This window comes from Phycodurus eques, chromosome 22 (assembly GCF_024500275.1).
Source record: "Phycodurus eques isolate BA_2022a chromosome 22, UOR_Pequ_1.1, whole genome shotgun sequence".
Taxonomy (NCBI): Eukaryota; Metazoa; Chordata; class Actinopteri; order Syngnathiformes; family Syngnathidae; genus Phycodurus; species Phycodurus eques.
Genome location: NC_084546.1, coordinates 1,415,319 through 1,435,837, shown reverse-complemented (window position 1 = coordinate 1,435,837; position 20,519 = coordinate 1,415,319). Strand labels below are relative to the sequence as shown.

General features: G+C 46.4%; 1 protein-coding gene across 1 annotated transcript; it reads left to right on the top strand.

The window, feature by feature from the left end:
• Window positions 1-3: 3 nt before the first annotated feature.
• rassf3 (Ras association domain family member 3) lies at window positions 4-20,248 on the top strand. Its single transcript, XM_061667435.1, is given in 8 exon segments — window positions 4-750; window positions 752-794; window positions 4,655-4,791; window positions 16,812-16,919; window positions 18,003-18,170; window positions 18,268-18,355; window positions 18,597-18,712; window positions 19,096-20,248. Coding segments are annotated over 8 exon segments (1,260 nt in total). The 5' UTR covers window positions 4-303; the 3' UTR covers window positions 19,249-20,248.
• Window positions 20,249-20,519: the final 271 nt, after the last annotated feature.

Below are 20,519 nucleotides of genomic sequence, written 5' to 3'. Positions count from 1 at the left end.
AGGCAACTTGAACTTGAACTTTTAGTGAAACTGTTGACGTGTAAGGTTTATATGATGGATGCCGAAGTGTCAAATCGAGTTCCGCGAATCGACGTATTTATTGATGAGATTGCCATAAGTCATCTTGTGCGTGATATTGAGACTCTTTTCTTGAACTGAGCATTTTTCCAAGCGAGTCTAGTTCGTCCGCCCGCTCCGCTGCGGCCGCTTGCAGTGAAATGAAGAAATGAGATCCAACCCGTTCTGAGCCGCGCCGACTGCCTCAACCTGCTCGGCGACCAGGAAGCCCGGACGCCCGCGACGATGAAGGTGATTCAGCACGGGGCTCGCAAGCCCGTCGCCGCGGCTGACCTCCTTCCGCTGCCCGGGCTCCACGCCGGCGCAGCCCCGCTGTCACCGAACGACTCTCCCGAGGAAACGTCGCCGCCGCCGGGCGCCAGGCTGCGGTTCCCCAAGGGCAACAAGGGGGCGATGGTGAAGCTGGTCCGGCGTCACCCGTCCCCTCAGCCGCCCAGTCTGGAGAGCCTGGAGGCGGCGTGGCGCGGCAGAGCCCCGCCGAGCCCGGAGCGGAGGAGCGCCGGGGACCCGGAGGAAGGTCGCGCCGGGGGGCCTCCTCGCAGCCGGAAGAAGGCCTTCAAACCCCCCGACGTCAGGACCATCTTCAGCCCCGGGGAGAAGGACCCCAGGGTGAAGGAGGAGTGCGGGGAGGGCCACAGCTTCGGAGCCGGCGGAGACGGCACCTGGTGTGACTGTGTGCTGCAAGTACATCTTCCGCAGGGGGCTCGCCTGTGCAGGTCAGTCGGCAAAGTTGAGATACGTCTATTTGCATCAAATTGTACCTTTTGCCTCTGAAACCCATCAAAACTACATTTTTTCAATTCCTTCTTGCTGTCTGGAGTGATGTTGACACTCAAGGGCAATTATATATTTTTTTAAAAAAGGCTATTAAATCGAGTGCATTAAGTCATTATAAAACTAGGCAGTTTGCCACAGGTTAGAAATCATTTAAAAGATTAATTTGTTTGCATAGAGTGGCTAAAAGGCGGAAGAGATGAGTTTTATTCCTCTCTCTGCTCCTCTTCATTCAAAATTTGTCTTTGCGAGTCATGACCATGTCTGCCTTTTTCTTTGATGTCAAGAAATACATTCAACAAAATGTGAATAAAACCCTACAATTTGGGTCAAATGGGTTTCATTCGAGACTCAGCCCTTCAAAATTTGACCATTTTTAGATTTTCGGGGGGACGAGGAAGCAATTTTCTTCCAAATATTGCGATTTTTCCAAAGAGGCACAACAGAGCAAATGACTGCTGCAATTTTTATTTTAAGAAGGGGAAAGAGACTACTTTTAGCAATATATAAAAATTTCAATTTCGAAATTGTTTTCAAACCCATGCGTTGTGCAAACTGGAATTGAAACCGTTAAAAATAAATTACAAATCTTATGAATGTGTTGTACTAATTACAAATGCGACTTAAAAAGCTGATGTATTGAAAAACTTTATGCCAAGAAAGAAGCAAAATCTTTCAAATTTAAACTTGTTTGTGGCCAAAAATGATCACGAACACGCTGTGAAAAAAGAAAGGCCTCAAGGGTTCAATCGAAAGCATTTTTTTGTTTTGTTTTTGCCAAACTGAAGCACGTAACGTCAACAGGAAGAAGTTTTTCTTTCCAGTCTTCCATCACCGACTTGAAAACAAATTTCGCTAATGATTGTGCGTGAGGGCGACGGTGCCGTCTGGAATGTTGTCGGCATGCGGGCCGACCGGCTCCGGTCTGGCGGGAAAGCCAGCCGGGCTAAAAATTCCGAGAAGTGGACTAAACTTTGTTTACATGCCGCTACCGTCACTTGGACTTTGCCTGAAAGCGTGTCGATTGGTTCCATACGAGAGCATCAACGTCGCCGGACTTGTTCACTCATGAACACATTTTCACACAATCAAATTATTGATTGTGTGAAATTAAATAAAAACAATTAAAAAAAGATTTGTCCTTATTTTTGTGACGAGCATCTTAAGGATCATTTTGTGGCATCTTGGTGTCGAGGAACTATCTAGAAGTGCATTGAGGATCTTCATTGAGACAAAAGTAGTGCTTTGCTGCCATCTTGTGGCATCTTGGTGTCAAGGAACTATGTTGAAGTGAGTTGAGAAGCTTAATTTAGACAAAAATAGTGGTTTACTGCGCCTTGTGGCATCTTGGTGCCAAAAAAACGATGTTGAAGTGAGTACAGGAGATTCATTTAGACAAAAGTAGTACTTTGCTGCCATCTTGTGGCATTTATAGGCAGTTATAAACGTTAATTATTGCCCTTTTTTTTGGTTTGCTTTTTGCAGCAGGGCTCATTGTCGAATAGCTTAAAGTTACAGCTACCTTTATTTCAGTTATGCTCGATATGTTCAGAGGCCACCTCAAAAGTTCCTGGACCTTCTTATGTTCCCCATAATTCAGACAATAATTCCCGCGGTCCAAGCACAACGGTCCTCCCAAAGGTCGTAGTTCTCGGCTGAAGTACCCTGCAGTCCACTAATACGTACATTTCTGAGTGTGTGTGAGAAATTGTGATTGTCGCAGAATGTGCGTGTGTGTGTTTTGTGGAGCCCAAGTGTCACAATGGCTGAACAAACAAGGAGAGGCAGCTGACCCTCACAAACGGGGGTCGGCATGTGTGTTGGGTGGGAGGCACCGCTGTCGACTGACACGCGCACCCACGAGTGGCGGCATCATGGATGCTCCCAAGTTTATGCGGCATAGTGGAGGTACCTCCATCAAGGCGGCGTGATGGGCGTCGTCAAGAACTTTGGCAGAACTTTCCGGAGAATATCTGGCTTTTTCTACCGTTTTCCCACTGCCGTGCGGCGCTCGGGACGTCTGGAGGTCAGCTCGCTGTGGAAGAACTCTGGTGAGTTTCCGACTGATTGGAGTCATTCGACCGACATAGTAGACTTCCTGTGTGTTTTTGAAGACCGCTTCTTGAGTGTTTTTTGCGGGTCTACTTGCGATAGTCGTGCCAACCGAATTTCATGTTGCTAAGTGGAATTGCCTTTCGGGACTGAATTTGCGAACACTATTCCAGTGGCCAAGGGATCCTTGGAAAGTACCCCAAAAATGGCTGCTTCAAAGAGGAATGGCCGACATCTTGTTGGTTTTCAGGTTAGGGTTCTTGAGTTTTTTGTGGGTCGACTTATTGTAGACATGCCTCCCTAATTTCATGTTGCTGAGTGAAACTTGTTTAGGGGGCAGAATTAAAAAAAACAAAAAGGACTTCTGGAAAGGACACAAAAATGGCAACATGGTCGACTTTCTGCGTCTTGTTGGTCATGGCTTGTTGAGATTTTTTGGGTGGGTCTGCTGGTGATAGACATTTGTACCAAATTTTACGTTGCAAAGTGTAACTGCCTTTCAGGGGCTGAATTTTCAAAAGCTCAGCTTTGGCCAGAAGTCACCAGACTTGCCATTTCTTGAATTCTGCTGCTTTTGGTCGGTCGCCGTGGCGACGACCGTACAGAAACCCCTCGCGTGGTTACGACGGGACCGTTTCACGAGACGCTGCCGCTCGCAATTAACCTCCGCCGAGGTTCCCTCTCGTCGCCCGTCCGCAAACTCAAACCCGATTAGCGCCCCGGCGCTCAATGTATGACCTTTGAACTCTCTGCCGCCGACTTCAGCGGCTTTCGAAATGACGGCCGGCGGGAGGGCCGCCGCTTCCTGTCGTGATCGAGACTCGTCGGAAATCCGACAGACGGCCGGCAGTCATAACAGGAGAAGTCAGCCGGCCGGGCCAGAAAGCATGACTCGGCGCTCCCCACGCAAACTGCCCACTCGGCAAAACTGGACAGCGGCGGCGCGTGCGCGTGCGTGTGTGTGTGTGTGTGTTGACACTAGTGGATGGCAGACGCATTACGCAGATAGACGGCTGGAAGCGAGCGACCTCGAGGATGTGATTGATTGGCCGAGGTGGGGAAATGGGCGGAGCCTTGTGCAGTCTGACGGATGGACGACAGGTGCAAAAAGCAGGTAGGGGTGCGGTTACCCAATACGCACACGCGACCTCATCTGTCCAAGAGCCGTCGTGTGTGTGCCGCCGCCATCTTGTAAACATATTTACCCTAGTGGTAACAGAAGGTCGTGCGTTTTTTGTATCCAAATTGTCACAGTTCGGTCAAGTGTTGTTGCCGTAGATGTACATTTATTTTGGGTAGCCGCAAGGACAACAGGGAAATCCGCCTATCAGAATCAGGATCATTTTTATTTAAAAAAAACTATTTGTGGTTTGCTGGTCACAAATTTTGCAATTTGTGTTTTGTTTTTTTTCCCTGCGGTAATCCGCTGTGATGCAAATTAAGAATTTTATACTGTGGAAGTTTTAGTCAAGCGTGTAGTCCACAACACACACACACTCGTGCACCCAACATACACACAAACACACTCACTCACATGCACACAACACACACACATCCACCCCCCCCCCCCCCACACACACACACACACACAAAACCACACACTCAGTATAGGGATTATTTTTTTATCTTAGTGAATGATTCTGAGCACAGCCTTCGCACTTCTTCTCGCTGTGTGTGTGTGTGTGTGTGTGTGTGTGTGTGTGTGTGTGTGTGTGTGTCTGTCAAGCTGACGTTGCTTGTTTGTTTGCAGGCTGCAAGTACGCGTGTCACGCCGCCTGTCGAAGCCGCGTGACCCTCGACTGCCACCCTGCCGCGCCGGCACCGGTGGCGTCACCCGCCACTCAGGACCAGCTCAACAACAATGGCAACCACATGCTGCCAACACATGTGAGTGGACACACACGTGTGTGTGTGTGTTATAACTCTGAATTGATGCTAGGCCAAGGATCACTTCAGGTTCAAAGTTCTTTTTTTTTTTTTTTTTTTTTTTTTGTAAACTAACAATTCTAAAAAAAAGATTGCCCAATGTCACTGTGAAATATTCAGATAAACAGGATCAATTTAGACAAACTGTGCTTTACTATACTTTTTGGCCTTTATTATTGTAGTACCGTATATTGCCACACGAGGGCGGTCCATTCAGTTACAGTTCATTGACTTCTGTGCTTTATATTTAGACAAAAAACTAATACAATTTAAATATTTCAAATAGGAAAATATTTTAAAAAATAATACTTTCAACATCGATTTTTTAAAAGGGTATACTTTAAAATTGTTTATTTTAAAACTTTAAATGGCATATGTTTTAATGAAAATATTTTTTAAAAAATGTCAAACTTTTTTGATGGCAAAAATTGATGCTGAATTTATTAAACTATTATTCAATTAAATTATTAATTTGTTTCCTAAAGTAGAATAGAATATTGGGATGTGTGTGCGAATGCGTACTCTGTGTGTAAAATGTTGGACCCCCAAGATGTGCTCTCGAATGCCACTTCATGCGTCACTCTTCAAGAATGACGTGTGTGTGTGTGTGTGTGTGCGTGTGCGTGTGTGTGTGCGTGTGCGTGTGTGTGTGCGTGTGCGTGTGTGTGTGCGTGTGTGTGTGTGTGTGTGTGCGTGCGCGCGTGCGTGCGTGCAAGTCCTGGAAAGTGTCAGGGTGTGTGTGTGAGTGTGCGCTTCTGGTTTGTGTTACTGTCTTTCAAGCATTGCACAACACGTGAGTTCATTTTCTGACGAATACACGCTCACATTTGTCACATAGCTCTCGCGAAAAGTCCTCCGGGTCGATGTCGAAACGTGTTCTTACGACCTCTGCGCTGCTTTGGCAATTGATTACCTGATTGACATGTTGGAGAGGTCAAAGGTGATTGAGGTGTCTGACGCGCAGCGCATCGGGAATTCTGGGAGAGTCCGTTTGAAGTCGTGCTGCTTACGCTTAACTTTTTGTAATGAGACAAAACGATGACGAGAGGGCGGGTGTTTTGTATGCCAAAGGTCAAAGGTCACCTTCTCTATACGGTCACATTGCAACGTTGACAAGGGGTGAGGGTGGAGGTCCTGATGATGATGATGATGATTTTGGAAAGTACCGGAGAGCAATTTCAATTCAAAGTGAACCCCGCAACTTTGCCGTTCTGCGATGAAAGCTCTTCTACGTTTGCGGGCTTTATTTTCCACTTGTAAGTCAACAGAAAGCGAGTTGGCCTTTCATGACTTGAACTCTCCTGAAAAGCCTGCTTGGGACTTTTCGTTGAAGACTTTCAAAAAGGAATGAATAGCCTGTGAATAAACATCTTGTTTATGTTTCTATTCTCTATTTAATCAGGCCCCTTTTGTGCTTGGAGTGCAGCAATTCATAAACAGAAATGACGGTAAACTGAGTGCAACCTGCAAGAACATGTCCTCGAAACAACAAATATGTCCACAATCTAACTTGCCTGCCTGGGTGCTTGCATTGTTGTGTGTGTGTGTGTGTGTGTGTGTGTGTGTGTGTGTCAGACATGAATTATGGCAGACGCTGAGGAATAATCTTTGCGGATTACGCGGGTCGAGTGCGGGTCAGGACGCACGAAGCTTCCCTTGGTGCTTTTTGGCAGCCGACGTATCCCCTTTATCTGCTTTTTGACCAGTGGCAGTTCTAGACCATTTTTTTCTTATAATATTAGGATTTTTATTTTATAAAATCAGGGCTTTATTTCTTAAGAAAAGCATTTTTTTTCTTGTACAATTATGATTTATTTTTCTTGTAGTATTCTGACTTTTTCTTGTAAATTGAGATTATTTTTGGTACAAATTTGACATTTTTCTGGTACAATTCAGATTTATTATTATTTTTTGTTCTTGTAAAATTAGGACTTTTTTGTCTTCAAATATAACATGAAATATTTTTTTTCTTGTCAACTTCAAATTTTCTTGTAGAGTTGTATTTTTTCTTCTTGTTCGATTAAGACCCTGTAAAATTTTGACTTTTTCCAGTAAAATTCCAATTTCCCCCCCCTATGAACTGCAACTTCTTTCAGGGTTGACAATGTCATCATATTGTCACTGGTCTGTTCACGACTAGCTGTGTTGTCATTGGGGGGGTGCCCGGCGGTCTCGCGGCCGAGGACCCCACCCGGCTGCCGGTTTATCCGACAATCTGTAATCTCCTGGCAAATGACGCGGAGGCCCGCGCCAGCTGGCTCGCGGCTCGCTCAGACACGTGGGTCATTGCGCTCGGCCTCCGTGCCAGGATCCGGTCCTCGGATCGCCGCTTTACCCGCTGACCTGCTTCTCAGGCCGCGGTCACGGCGTCCGTGTTGCCGCGAGGCCTCGTTTGGTGCTACAGCAAAGACGAAACCGCTTGTGTGTTGGACCCGCAGTGACATTTTCCTGCTCAATTTGGAGGAAGTTGAAAGAGAAACTCTGATTTCTATCAGGGTGGGACCCAAGACTCACTGTGTGTGTGTGAGTGTGTGTGTGTGTGTGTGTGTGTGTGTGTGTGTGTGTGCGCGCGCCTGCACATTTGCTATTATTCTCAAGCCTCAGTTAGCCATTTGCTGCAAATGATAACAAGATTTCAAATGCAACAAATTCGATTAGGTTAGCTCAAATTTATTAGTCCCATGATGGGGAAGTTTGCAAGGGGATAAATCAAGGATAATTCAGTTTGAAAGTGCCTCCATTACAAATAAAACATGTAAGGGACCAAAAAAAAAAAAAAAGGGGGGGGGGGGGTCCATTCAAAACAAACAAAAAAACTATTTAAAACAAAAAAACAAGGCAGAAATTAGTTAGGGACCCAAATTATTATTATTATTATTTTTTTTTAATTGAAACACAAAAGAAAGCAAGTGAAGGTTACATCAGGAGGACAAATGGCAAAATGTACAGGACATGCCTTGAGATACAAGTTGAATTGGTTCCCTGACTGCAGTTGTAGCTCGGAACACTCTTATCTCAGGTCATCTTCCCCCATTGAAAATGAATGAACATGCCACTAAGCGGCTCCAACCTCCCCAAATAAACCCAATAAAAAAAATATTTAATAAGTAAGATGGCACTCTATAATGTTGTACTTTATAAAAACATATTCTAATAAGACATAAATAGAATGTAACGATTTAATCAGTTTGTGCATCATGATTAATTGATTGCGGCTCCTTCTGGTGTGTGAAATTTGGCCACCGGGGGCAGAATGATAAAGACAAACAGATATACAATACATGGGGAATAAAGAATATATGCCTGAGTATTTGATATATTGTTTGTCTACATGTTTTGCTGCACCGTTTTAGTTCAAATACCTATTTCTTCAAGCGTTATGACACCGCCCAAGCAAAAAAAAATAAACTTCTCATCATTTTCATCTAAAGTTGATCTTTCTCACAAAGTTAATCATCTCGCTTTGAATTGCCGTTTTCAACATGCGTGTGCGTTGACGTTCCCGGCGGTCGTCCCAACCTCCGCACGACATTCTCATGCGCTTTGATCGCGACGCGCCACACATTTTGTCTGTCAGGATGAAATATGGAACTCAAGTGAACAACACGCACACTTTGAAGATGGGGTTCCCAACTCCTGAGGCCGTTTGGATCAAGATCTTGTCAGCGCTCGGCCGCCTGGCAGCGCACACACCTCCTGAAAGCGTAATGGCGGAGGGCTTTTATTTAGGTTAAAGTGAAGAAAAGGAAGGGGGGGGGGAATCAAGGGCGAGAAGGAAAATCCCGAAATAAAATATAAACACACATTAAATGAAACTGACTTTTGAACCATTTTTAGGCTTATACATACACGTTCTATAAAAAAAAAGACTTGTTTTTCATTCATAAGTATGTCCATGTCACAATTGTCACAACCATTTTTATTTATTTATTTTTGCCAATGTTGGAAAATTATAACTATTTTGTTATACAATTCAGATGTTTGTTTTTTAATTGTTCAAATCTGAGTTTTTTTTCCCCTCGTGATTTTATGATTTTTTTTCTTGTAAAATTCAGAGGTTTTTTTTTTTTTCCTCCTTGGGAGTATTTTTCTTGTGAAATTCTGAAAATGCCTTTCCCGCAGTTTGAATCTTGCTGTTGGGTTGTGAAACACACCCACTGTTGGTTCTCAGCATTTAAAGCGGCAATAAAACACGCGCACGCACGCACGCACGCACGCACACACCCAGCCTTCTACTCTGCTTTTAAATTCCACCCATGCACACCTGTTCGACGCATGTACACACTCCCTGTAGACAGACACCTTGCACATATGTAAAGAGCGAAACGAATCCCCGGTATTGTTCCTCCCTCTGCCGTGTACTCTTTATTGTGGTGTGAAGCTAAAGGCCAAAAGCGAGGCCTGGTTATCTGAAGTGTGTGCGTGTCTATGCGAGCTTGTTTTGGACGATGGATGGCGGCCTGGCTGCCCCTTTTGTGTCACGGTTATTTTGGGCGCTTTTAAATGAGAGCTTGTCTGTCTAAACATCTCGGGTGGCGGCGGTGTGTTCAGCATGATTTAGCGCAAACGTAGATTTTGCTATGCAGCTGAACTTGCTAAACCTGTGTTTTTGTGGCTTTTAAAAAAAAATGTTTGCACCTGTGTGGGCTCTTCTCGTGTTTAAATAAATGCCTCAATTCTGCCCAGTAAGAATGACGTCTCATAAGTCCAACTCTCTCATTTTGACATCATTAGAGGTCCGCAGACTGCTGTGAAATGTCCTTATGAGTAAGGAAACTTTGTTGTGTTTATGTGCAGCAGTAGCCTCCACAGCTGTGGCAAACTGTTGCTGACCTTTTATTTTAGGAATGTGGGTAACCGTATTCCTCTCTGTGGTGTGCGAGTCTTTTATAAAGACCTCGCTGTGAATATGCAGCGTGACACTGAGCTCGCCGCACGGATCGGTTTCCGAGAAGACTTTGTATCGCCTCTGGCCTTTCTGCTCATGGTTCATTTTCGTGGTTTCAGATCGCTTTTCATGTTTTTTTTCAATTAAGAACTCATTTGTTTGCTCAGAGATGTCATCCTAAAGACTTTATGTGTGTATATACTGTGTGGTACAGAGCATTTCTACTCTCTAGTTTGTTTTCTGTACATGGGCCCTGACAAAGAAAAAAATAAAACATTTTGGAGGGAGTTAGGAAAAATGTATTCCACAAAATATTTCAATAGCATATGACTGAAGAGTTTTTTTTCTTCTTTGTTTTAAATACAAATATGTTAATCAATTAGACAGAAGATGTATATAAATTGAATAGAAATTGCGTTTACTTCCTTATTAGTGACGCAACCACCCGCTATCCGAGCGCTGATTGGTTGGTCGCCGTGTGCCAGGCGGGACATCAAGTGCTTGTTGCCCATTGGCTATTTTACAAAGCGCTGTCGTAGTGGGCGTGTTCTCACTGTATCTTTTCGACTGTAGCTTTCAGTTACTAACAGTCGCCGTCAACTCTCCGAGTGCTCCTCGCGTAACTAAAACGCCAACTTTCTCACGGTATGTCGACTTTCTAGTCTACAAAATGAAGCTCGGGTAAATATACGTGGGTGTAATAACGAGCAGGGGCACTTTTCTTTCAAAGATGGGAACGTTTAAATGAGTCGCGACTGCGGGGAGGAAGGCGGAAATGATTCCTGAGCAAGCAAACGTCGACCCGAGCGACTTTTTGGAAGTGAATGGCCGCTTCTCTTTTAAAAACGGTAATTAGTTTGACGCGGCCGAGTTGGAGACGAGAAGTTTGCCCCCGCCAATGACGTGGACGAGCACCATGAGCAGTGGCTACAGCAGCTTGGAGGACGACTCCGAGGAATACTTTTTCACGGCCAGGACTTCTTTCTTCAAGAAACCTTTGGGCAAAGTCACAGAGAGCAAGGTACAGATTCAAGTGCGCCTCGTGTTCCGTGTCGTCTTCAAGCTGCCACTTTCAATGGACTTTGCGCCACCTGTCGTTTCTCTTCTCCTTCTTCCAAGTCAAGTATTGGAAGAAATACCGCGATGAACGTGTCGATTTCAATGACGAATGCACGAGATGACCCTCAACTTTACAAACAAGGTGTAGTTTAATGGCAACGTACTTGCAAACTATGACTAGGTCAGTCCATCTTGAATGGACGGAATATGCAATGCGGTTCGGAATGCATTTGCTGAGCCAGCAGTTTTGAGGCCTCACTGCCCCCATGAGTGTTGGACTTGAAGGTCTAGCGGCCACAAGTGTCATGTTGTTGCTATGACTTTGCACAGACTTCACCCTAATAAGTCACATGAAGCAATGATAGAATCCCACTCCACACAAAAGCGTGTCGTATTCCACCATCCATCGAGCTGGCTTTGGATCTTTTTGGTTGTTAAATCCACGAAAGGCAGGCAGCCTCCAGGTCGTGGGCTGTCATTCCCAGAATGCACTGTGTTGATTTGTTACACACTTTTTGGATGTCAGTGCTGTGACAGAAACGGACCCGTGTCTCTGTGTGTGAAATGTACAACCCCTGGAACACGCGGCGGCCCTCAGAATTCTCCCGGAGAGGTCACGGCCGGCCGCCCCCGAAAGATGTGGCCTCGCGTTCGGCGGTTCCCCCCGCGTGCCGGAGCTAATTACAGCCTCTGAGGAGGTGGGCCCCCTGGAGAACGTGTGTGAAATGACCGCTCGTGCCCTCTTGTGTTGTTTGTCAAGTTAAAGGGCATCGGCTGCTCCTACGTTGAGTTTATTGCGGGGAAAACCTTCCAGAATCCCCCCGCGACTTCAGAGACTCGCGAACTAGGATGAGTTCGTTTATAGTTTTTCAGCTCCCATATGCTTTAAACACATTTTAACTTATTAAAACACACTTATTTTAAAAGTATTCCTTAGTGCCTGGCGGGTCTTTCTTACACAACAAAAATGAGCATAACTGCTACTTTATACACACAGAGCATCAACGCATACAAACACAGCATTCGACAATACTCACAAGCGTAGATTCTTATTTACATTTTAGAACCGTGGTCCTGTACTACACTAAATTGGGACTTGCGGTGACGCATTCACGTTTGTGTTTGTTGAAGTCTTCCCGTGTGAACTTGTCCTTCCGCAGGTTTGAATGCGAGCGTCTCCCGGGTGCAGGCAGAAGTTCGTGTGACGTTTCATCAAGCGCACCGACAATTTCATCTTTCAAATGAAGATCTCTCTCACAAATTTCATTTTAAGGAAGACAAAGTAAACTAAATAAAGAAGTCGTAAGACACAAAATGGACAAAATCTTACAAACAACACACACATTGTCAGCACCGTGTATAAAGGCGCCTCTGTGCGGAAATGTCACGCTGGCTGACGCCAGATGATCCTCTTGCGTTGCGCGTCGTTTGTGGGTTTTCTGATAGTAGTGATTCGTGTCGCTATGTTTTGGCCCATCTCACCCGCTTGTTTGTGCCTTTTAAAGTGCTTGACGCGGATTCTGCGCGCGTGTGCGGCTGTCCTCGGATCGCCCGTTAGTTCCTCACAAACCAAAGTCAGATGACATTTAAAGGGGAAGAAAAACAAAACCACCTTCCCAGGGAGACCTGCAGCCGCTCCTTTTTCCAAACATTTCCAAGCGAGAGGAAAGGGGAAGTGAGCACAGAACGTACCCGTCAAAGTTGGCACAACTAAAGCAGCGACGTTCATGGATGAGTTGGAATGTTAATCATTGACATCGTCGTCGAGGAAATGGACTTTCGCATCAGCTGCTCGGCCTGCAACTAACTCCGTGAACTCCTCGTGTTTTTTTTTTGTTGTTGTTGTTGTTGTTGTTGTCGCTGGGATTCCTCGGAATGCGGCGCATGAAAGCGAGCCGGGTCGTCTGAGATCATTTCTTATCGGCGCATCTCCTCTGCGGGCAAAGCGCTCCACGAGTTTCATCTCCAAGGGCAACGGCGGCCAGACAGCACGTCTGCGTGCCCGCGCTACCGACACATCTCAGCATCTTTTTGTTTCGTATCCCCCCACCCCACCCCCTCCTCAAATGACCTCCGATCATTGCTGCCCGAGAAACCCCCCCGACATCGCAGATTTTTTGATGTGGAACATATCGACTTGCGAAAATCTACAGTTCATAGCGCTCGTTTTCATGCGGTTCTGCAGTATAGTTAGTTACTGTAATGCCCTCGCATGCGGGAAAGGCGAGCCACCGTCACCAATGCGCGAAAGTTGGACTTTTAAAGCCATACACCCTCAAAGTCGCAGATGCTGACCGTAGAACGTAAGGATGGCAACCCCAAGTGGACAAAAATAGTACGGACATCTCACATGCACGCAAACGCGATTGCACGCTCACACAGGAGCTGCTTTCGACCACAGCTCAAGCCCAGACGCTCGCACGTAGACTCACCGACGTCACACGTCGGCTCACCGGGCCCCGCCTCTTAAAGGCACACATTTAACACACTGACACGACAATAACTACAGTATTTTATGTACGTTTTATGTTTGCAATTTTGGGTGTTTTATAATACATTTACAATGCATTTAATAAGTGTGTTTGCATAAGTTTAAATGTTTCAAGCGTGTGGGAGGAGTAAAACGATTTCCCCCCCAAATGTTTTATTTGTTTTGTTGCAGATTTGAACGTATCCCTGGAAGAGGGGCTCAGTGTACATCCGGAAATAAGGGCATTATGCATGAACACGTGACACAAATCCTGCTGTGTTTGTAGTCGACATCCCGTGAGATCATCCTGAATGACGTCCAAGCCCCGTCCCTCCCAGAACATTCTCCCACTCTAGATTTCCTTCCTCCATCTTTCGATTGTATTCGTCACTTCCTGTTGCTCGCATTCGTACGCTTTTGCTTTTGTGAGCACACACCCGCCAATGATTTCCTTTTTCTTCTTTTTTTTGACAGCAGGTTATGTAAACTTTTTACAAGATTCCTAGCTGCAGGTCTCCAAATGGAGTCGTTCCCTGTGCAAGATTGCAGCGCTGGTGTAGTAGTAGTAGTAGAAGAAGAAGAAGATAAGCGTGCGTACGAAAGCTAAAGAGAACGGCTTTGGGATTGAAAGCAAGTCCATCAGAATCATCGTTATTTGACAAGTATATCCAAAAGAAACCATTTCATAGATTTCATTGTAGTAACTAAATGAAGTGAGTTTGGAAACCTTTCCCCGCGGCTCACCTGTAGGCACCCGACACCGAAAAATACGCATCGGCCTCTTGTTTCTTGGGCGGCAAACGGAAGCCCGTCCCTGAAGCGACGGTTAAACATCACAATGCCGTTTTGTCGGCAGAGGCCGACCTGCCTGACAAATTACCCAGCATGCCATGCGTCGTCAGCCATCTAAGTGTGGTGGTTTTGCAGCGTCAATGATCATCATTCAGCTTGCGTTTCGGTGGACTTGCGTGTGTGCGCGCGACGTTAAAGGGGTTTTCCTTACCGCCGGATGACTGACATTAGCGCCGTCGTCATTCCCAACAATCACAGGGCAGACGTTTTAATGGGGAACAACCTCTTTGTGATTTGACACAATGAGAAGATCAGGATGTCTGCTTGTCCGCCGTTTTCCACAACAGACGCACAAACAGCTGCCATGTTGCGACGTGAGCGGCTGATTGTGCAAAACAAGTTGCTTCATCGTCGCGTGTCGTCGATGTTGTGATTGATGGCGCGCCCGCGTCACCTGACTCACTGTCCTACCGTCGTCTTCGGGCAGCGTTTCGCAACCTTTACTGAGCCAAGGCAATTTTTTTTACATTAGAAAATTCTAATGTCGCACCACCAAACAAAAATATCCTCCACAAAGTCACTACACGGGTTGATTGTGCATCTTCTGCCATCGAGTGGAAGAGCATTTAATCGTTCCGCCTGTCACTATACAGCGCTGGTGTAGATGGATGAAGATGCATTATTTGTAATGAGCCAACGCTGCACTCTCATTTGCTGGTGCCCGCGTCACGCCCCAGGCCAGGCCCCGCCTTTTAAAGCCGTACACACTCAGAGTCACGGATACTACAGTAGAACATGAAGACCTAAAGGATACCTGCCCGTGATTGTGTTTCATGCAAAATCAATTCTTATCCAGCTTCTCGACGAGATAATCGGTCGAATAGTCAATTTGAAAAATCACATTGGTGTCTTAAAGTGACCATCTTTCTCCTTGTGGTCTTGATGTTTAGCGTTTTTGCCCACCCGTGTCGCCTTCCTGCTTCAGCTTTGGCACGTTCTCAGTTTTCACCCCCCTCCAAAGCTCGTTTTTCCGGGTGGTCCTGAAGCCTGCGGCGATTGTGTGTCAGTACGGTCGACCACGGCGCTTGTTTTTTCTTCGTGGTCGGCAGATTTCACTTCTCCTTTCAGGCTTTTTTTTTTTTGGTCTTGCGTCCTTTTTGCATACAGTCGCTCAGATGGAAACATGGAAGCGACTGTGTGTGTTCACCTAATAATGGAGGAATGTGGAAAGGTGTGGTCCATCTTGACTTCCCCCTGCGGACGCAACAGGAAGTAACATAACCAGGAGGAGGACGGACATTTTTACACCAAAGTAAATAAATAACATGAAGTCAGGAGCGCGTCTTTTTTTTGTCTGCCCGCCGCAGCGTTGCCTAGCGTAGCTTAGCAAGCGGTGACGTCGTCTGTTTACACGCGGACGGGCAGATAAAGGCCGGAATGCTGCAGGTGCGGCGTGAGCGCAGAGATAAGCGGACGTGCGGCCTTCAGACTGAATTCAGCCATCAAGGTTAGCATTTAGGAGAAGATTCAAACGTGGCCACGAGGTTACATGACACTTTTTTTTTTTTAATATAATAGTTGTATCCTCCCGCATGCTTTAAAACAGGACATTTTTTGTGATTAAACGCCGTCGTGTTTGTTTGGGTTGTCTCACTTCCTTTTAACCCTCGCTAATCTCCTTACCTGCCACTTCCTGCCCCAAAGCCGAGCCGGTTTTAAAGGCGTCTTTACGACTTCGTGCACGTGTTGTTGGAGACGAATGATCCATCCAAAGTCGTTGGCAAATTGTAAAAAGTTTAAATGTGGTGACGTGTGTCAATAATTAAAATACATCGCTTTGGTGTGTGCGCTCCTCCAGCTGCGTCTTTGCCATATAAGGATCCCCTTCCCAGAACACTCCTGCTGTGTGTGTGTGTGTTTTATTAGAGCAGAGCAGCATGATGCCCTTGTAAGCGCAGACAACACACACACAGCAGAAATAATGATGCAAGAAAGTCGCATTTAGCTAGTGTGTAGCGAGTGTATGTGTGTTGCAACACACAACAACGGGACACGTGACGATCACGACTGGCGCTGCGGTGCCCCCGAGGTCTGGCGCTATATGTTAGCCAGAAGCTGATGTAGCTCTGGCGACACGTTTACTTGACACAAACACATGAAATCAAATGCATCGCACCAATAATAATAACTTTGATTTAGGGTTGTAGCTATTGAAGGTTTTTAGAATCGATTTTTCTACCGATTATTCTGTCGATGAAGCGGTGGTGTGCGAGTCTGTAGCGACGTTAGTCCCTGCGGCAAATTGATCGCTTGGAGGCAGAGGTTTTGCCTCAACTTTATTGTAATCGAGTCATTCGATGACTCGTTTCAGCTCTTTATTTTTTTACAGCAGCTTTCAAGACACGAGACTTAACAATGAACAGATTGTGTTTGGAGGGTTTTGTGTGTGTGTGTGTGTGTGTGTGTGTGTGTGTGTGTGTCTCTGTCTCTGATGAGCCGATTCAACATCCAGATGACAAAAAACAGCTATAATAATAACAAACAGTAAGCCTGCTAAACGGGTCTTAAACAAAAGCAACGTTTCAACTCCGGCGATCGTCTGCGACTGTCGGGACACTGAAACGCAAGCCGACTCTGAACAAAAGTATTCGGACAGCGCCCAAATCTTTCACCCCGTCCTGCTGAGGGTCATCCGAGCTTTGCTGTTCTAAGCTATCGAGCGCTCGCGTTTGTGCTGACTCATCACGATGTTCGGCTTCTGGTTCCGCTCAGGATGTGGACCAGGAGAGCAAGCTCCGCACCGAGTTCAGCTGCGAGGAAATCAGGCAGAAGATCGAGCGGTACAACACGCTGACCCGAGACCACCTCAAAATGACCCTGGTGAGCGCACACGCGTATGAATAGTGAATGACTTTTTGTGTTTGCATGAAGTCATTTGTTTTGTAAATGCATCTGCTCGACATGCAAGTATCTTTGTCTTCATCTTGATCTCGACCCGTTTCACGTTCCTCCCCGCGATGTGCTGTCGCTCGCTCGCTCGCTGCGCAAGGAAGGAAGGCGTCAATCTGCCGTTGCAACGTTACAACACATTTAGCTTTGTGCCGACATCACATTTCCAAAAGAACGGTGCCGCTTTTTGGGGCACCGAGCCGGGTGGCGGCGTCCCGCAGAGTGTCGCGCAGAGACCCTGCAAAGTTGACATTTATCCACCTTTGCTTTTCACGCAGATCCCAGCAAAGCCCATCTGCAATATACATAGACCCTATAAAAAACTCAAAAGTTTCATTCTTTTAACTCATACATGAACCATAAGAGAATCAAACAAAATAGCACTTTATAATGTTGTATGTTAGAAAAACATACAATAATAATAATGACAACTGTTTTTTGCCAAAGTTATTTGCTTCAATTCAATGCGCACCTTGGCCACCTGGGGGCAGCACACAATCGAATATATTGCACATGGAGGCCACGGTTACATTACTCGTCGTCCGTGACACTGATGCTGTTCGTTTGCCGTCTATGGCGTTTTGCGTCGTTCGCTAGCATGAAGCTAAACAGAGTTCTAATGTGTAATTCTCTTTGTTGAATGTTTAGTAAGGCAGGTCGCTCGTATCTCAAGGCACCGCTGTATCGGCGGAACCTGTACTCGCCACACATTCGAACAGCACTACAAAATGGCCGACTCGCCGGCCGGCGAACGGGGTGCGATTGTTCACGTCGTGTCTCGTCACGTCTTCGTCTTTCTATCGTTTCATCTTGCCGCGCTATCTCTGCTTCTTCCTTCCCATCTGACATCCTGTTGATCTTGTTGTGCGCGCGCCGGCGCACACGCCCCCAGCCGGGCCTCTAACGGAGTAATGCGATTAAAAGGACGCCGCCGCGGGGCCCTCTGAGGCCATCTGTCCTTGACGCGCGCACGCAAAAGTCAGCCGGATCCTCTCCTGTTTGTGTCGGGCTCAGGGTTCCAGCTACGTGTACACGGGCTTCATCAAGGTCCAGATGGACCTGAGGAGGCCGGTGACGGTGCGCGGCGGCCCGAGGGCCTCGGCGGCGGCGGGCGAGGCCTTCTACCTGCCGCGGGGAATCAGCAACACGCTGCACGTCAGCTCGCAAAACACCGTCAGACAGGTGCACAAACACCACACGCGTGCGTAGATTTGGAAGCATTGGTCAAAAGTGTATAGCGTCTTGGAAAAAGTGTAAGTTGTTGTTTTGATGTGTTCAGGTGATTGTGGCCCTGCTGAATAAATTCACCGTAGCTGACAACCCGGCAAAGTACGCCCTGTACAAACGATTCCACCGCGAGGAGCAGGGTAAGACAGGCGGGTATTTGCGGCATGGCGTCGATGCCGGCTGCGGGTTCTCGCCAGCAACACGCACACGACCTCGTGCTGGCATGGCTGACGCGTCACTAAGATCTTCAGATTTATTTCAGTTGAAAAACTAAATTCAAGTTGGTGCTTTTCGTGGCTCGTAGCGTGTTGTCTCGACTGCTTCAGAAACGCGCCATTCTTAAAACAGCTGACAAATACTTGTGTTTGTGTGTGATTTTAGTGTACGTGTGCAAACTGTCGGACGGCGAGCAGCCGCTGTTTCTCCGTCTGGTGGCGGGACCCGACGACGGCGCGCTCGGCTTCGTCCTGCGGGAGCAGCAGACCGGCGAAGTCTTGGTAATGTTCTCGCTTTCCCATCTTGACTCGCCGGTGCCCAAGCGGATGTTTCTGCTTAGCGTCGCGAAAAAATGTTGTTACAAGCTTTCGCTCGGTGAAGTGAAAAAATACTGGCACAATTCAGGTGCTCTAATGCCCTGCGGGGGTAGGAAAGGAGAGCCACAAATATCGCTTTGACATCTTTGAGCCAAGGAAAAATGTTGAAGTGAGGGGAGGGAGGAGCTTCATTGAGTAGAAAAAAAAAAAGTGCTTTGTTGCCATCTAGTGGCAATTAATTCGTAGTTGATCACGTAACAAAGGTTGTAAGTCAAGGTAGCGCTCACTGCTCGGCATCCTAACGTCTGTGGCCCCCGTTCCTAATATTTTGACGGTTGCGTCCGCAGTGGGACGCCTTCTCTGTCCCGGAGCTGCGCAACTTCCTGCGCATCCTGGACAAGGAGGAGGATGAGCAGAAGGAGGCGCTGCTGCGCCGCTACGACCTCTACCGCCACAGACTGAAGGAGGCGCTGCGGGAGGTCCGAGGAGGAGCCCCTTGAGACTTGAACGGCGCCCCCCGGAGGGCTGGAGGGGGTGTTTTTTTTTTGTTTGAATTATTTGCTCATATAACGCATGGCAATGAAGACGAGGCAAAAAGAAACGTATGGACTTTTTGGACTGCTCTGCCATGAACTCTCATACGACTTATTTAATTCCCTCACTACAGTCTGCGCAGATTTTTAATCTTTTAATTTATACGGGTGGCGCTTTTTATTTTTAGTTCAGCAGAGGCGGCGAAACAATCACAATGCAGAGAAGAGGAGTAAAAGAAATGCAAACATGAAGAAGTTGAGCTGGGAAGATGAAGAAGTTGGACTTGAAGGACCGCTCGGGGACGTGGAGGGACCTCGGGACCACTGCGCTTTGTTTTAGTGGATTCGGGAAGTAGACTACGTGGAACAGAGGAAGTAGAATGATGCAATAGAAGAAGAATGGAGAGCGGCTGAGGTGGGCTGATAGCATTGATTGGAAGCGGCCACGTGCGCCGCTGCGCACCTCTTCTTGGGCGGGATGGCGGGGAGTCGTGGTGAACGGGGAAGAGAAATTGCGCACAAATATTGGAGCTTTGGGGATTTTGAGTGAAATTTCAGTTTGAGCCCAAAATGCACTTGAACCTTTACAGGTGAATTTGCATGTTACGTTTCATCGTGGAATTTGGCAAACCTATTGTGAGTAGTATGGAAGCATGCGGGAAGGAAAGGCTCGTTATGACCTAAACAATAGATGTTGCTGGATTTCGAAGAGTACACAAAGATGTTTCTAGTCAAACAGCACCTTCTAGTGGACCAACGTCGCAACTACTCCAATTTGTGTCGATTTTTGTCGTCTTTCTTTTTCTCGCTCGACATATAACCAAAGATTATTTTGTGGTGTTGCCAGAGGCAAAAAAAAAAAAAAAAAAAAAAAATTAGACGCAGACTATATCGAGTAGATGTTTATTTAAATGAGTTCTATGTCTATTAAACACTGGCTTTACGTGGAAGCGTAGAACGGACGGAAACAGTACTAAAGAGGGCATTACGGTCATTTAAAATATTTACAAAGTTGATATAGACCAAGCAAAGGAAAAAATAGGGCATTTTGGCATTTGTTTTAAAAAGAGAGCTGGAATTTAATTTGGATCGTTTTGGCCTTTCTGTGATTCCGTACTGAATTCCAAGCGTCTCCATGGAAACACTTATCACATGAACTTGACATCAGTTGTATGAACTTGACATCAGTTGTATCAACTTAAGACTCGTATTTAATTTTCGGGGGCACTTTAAATGAC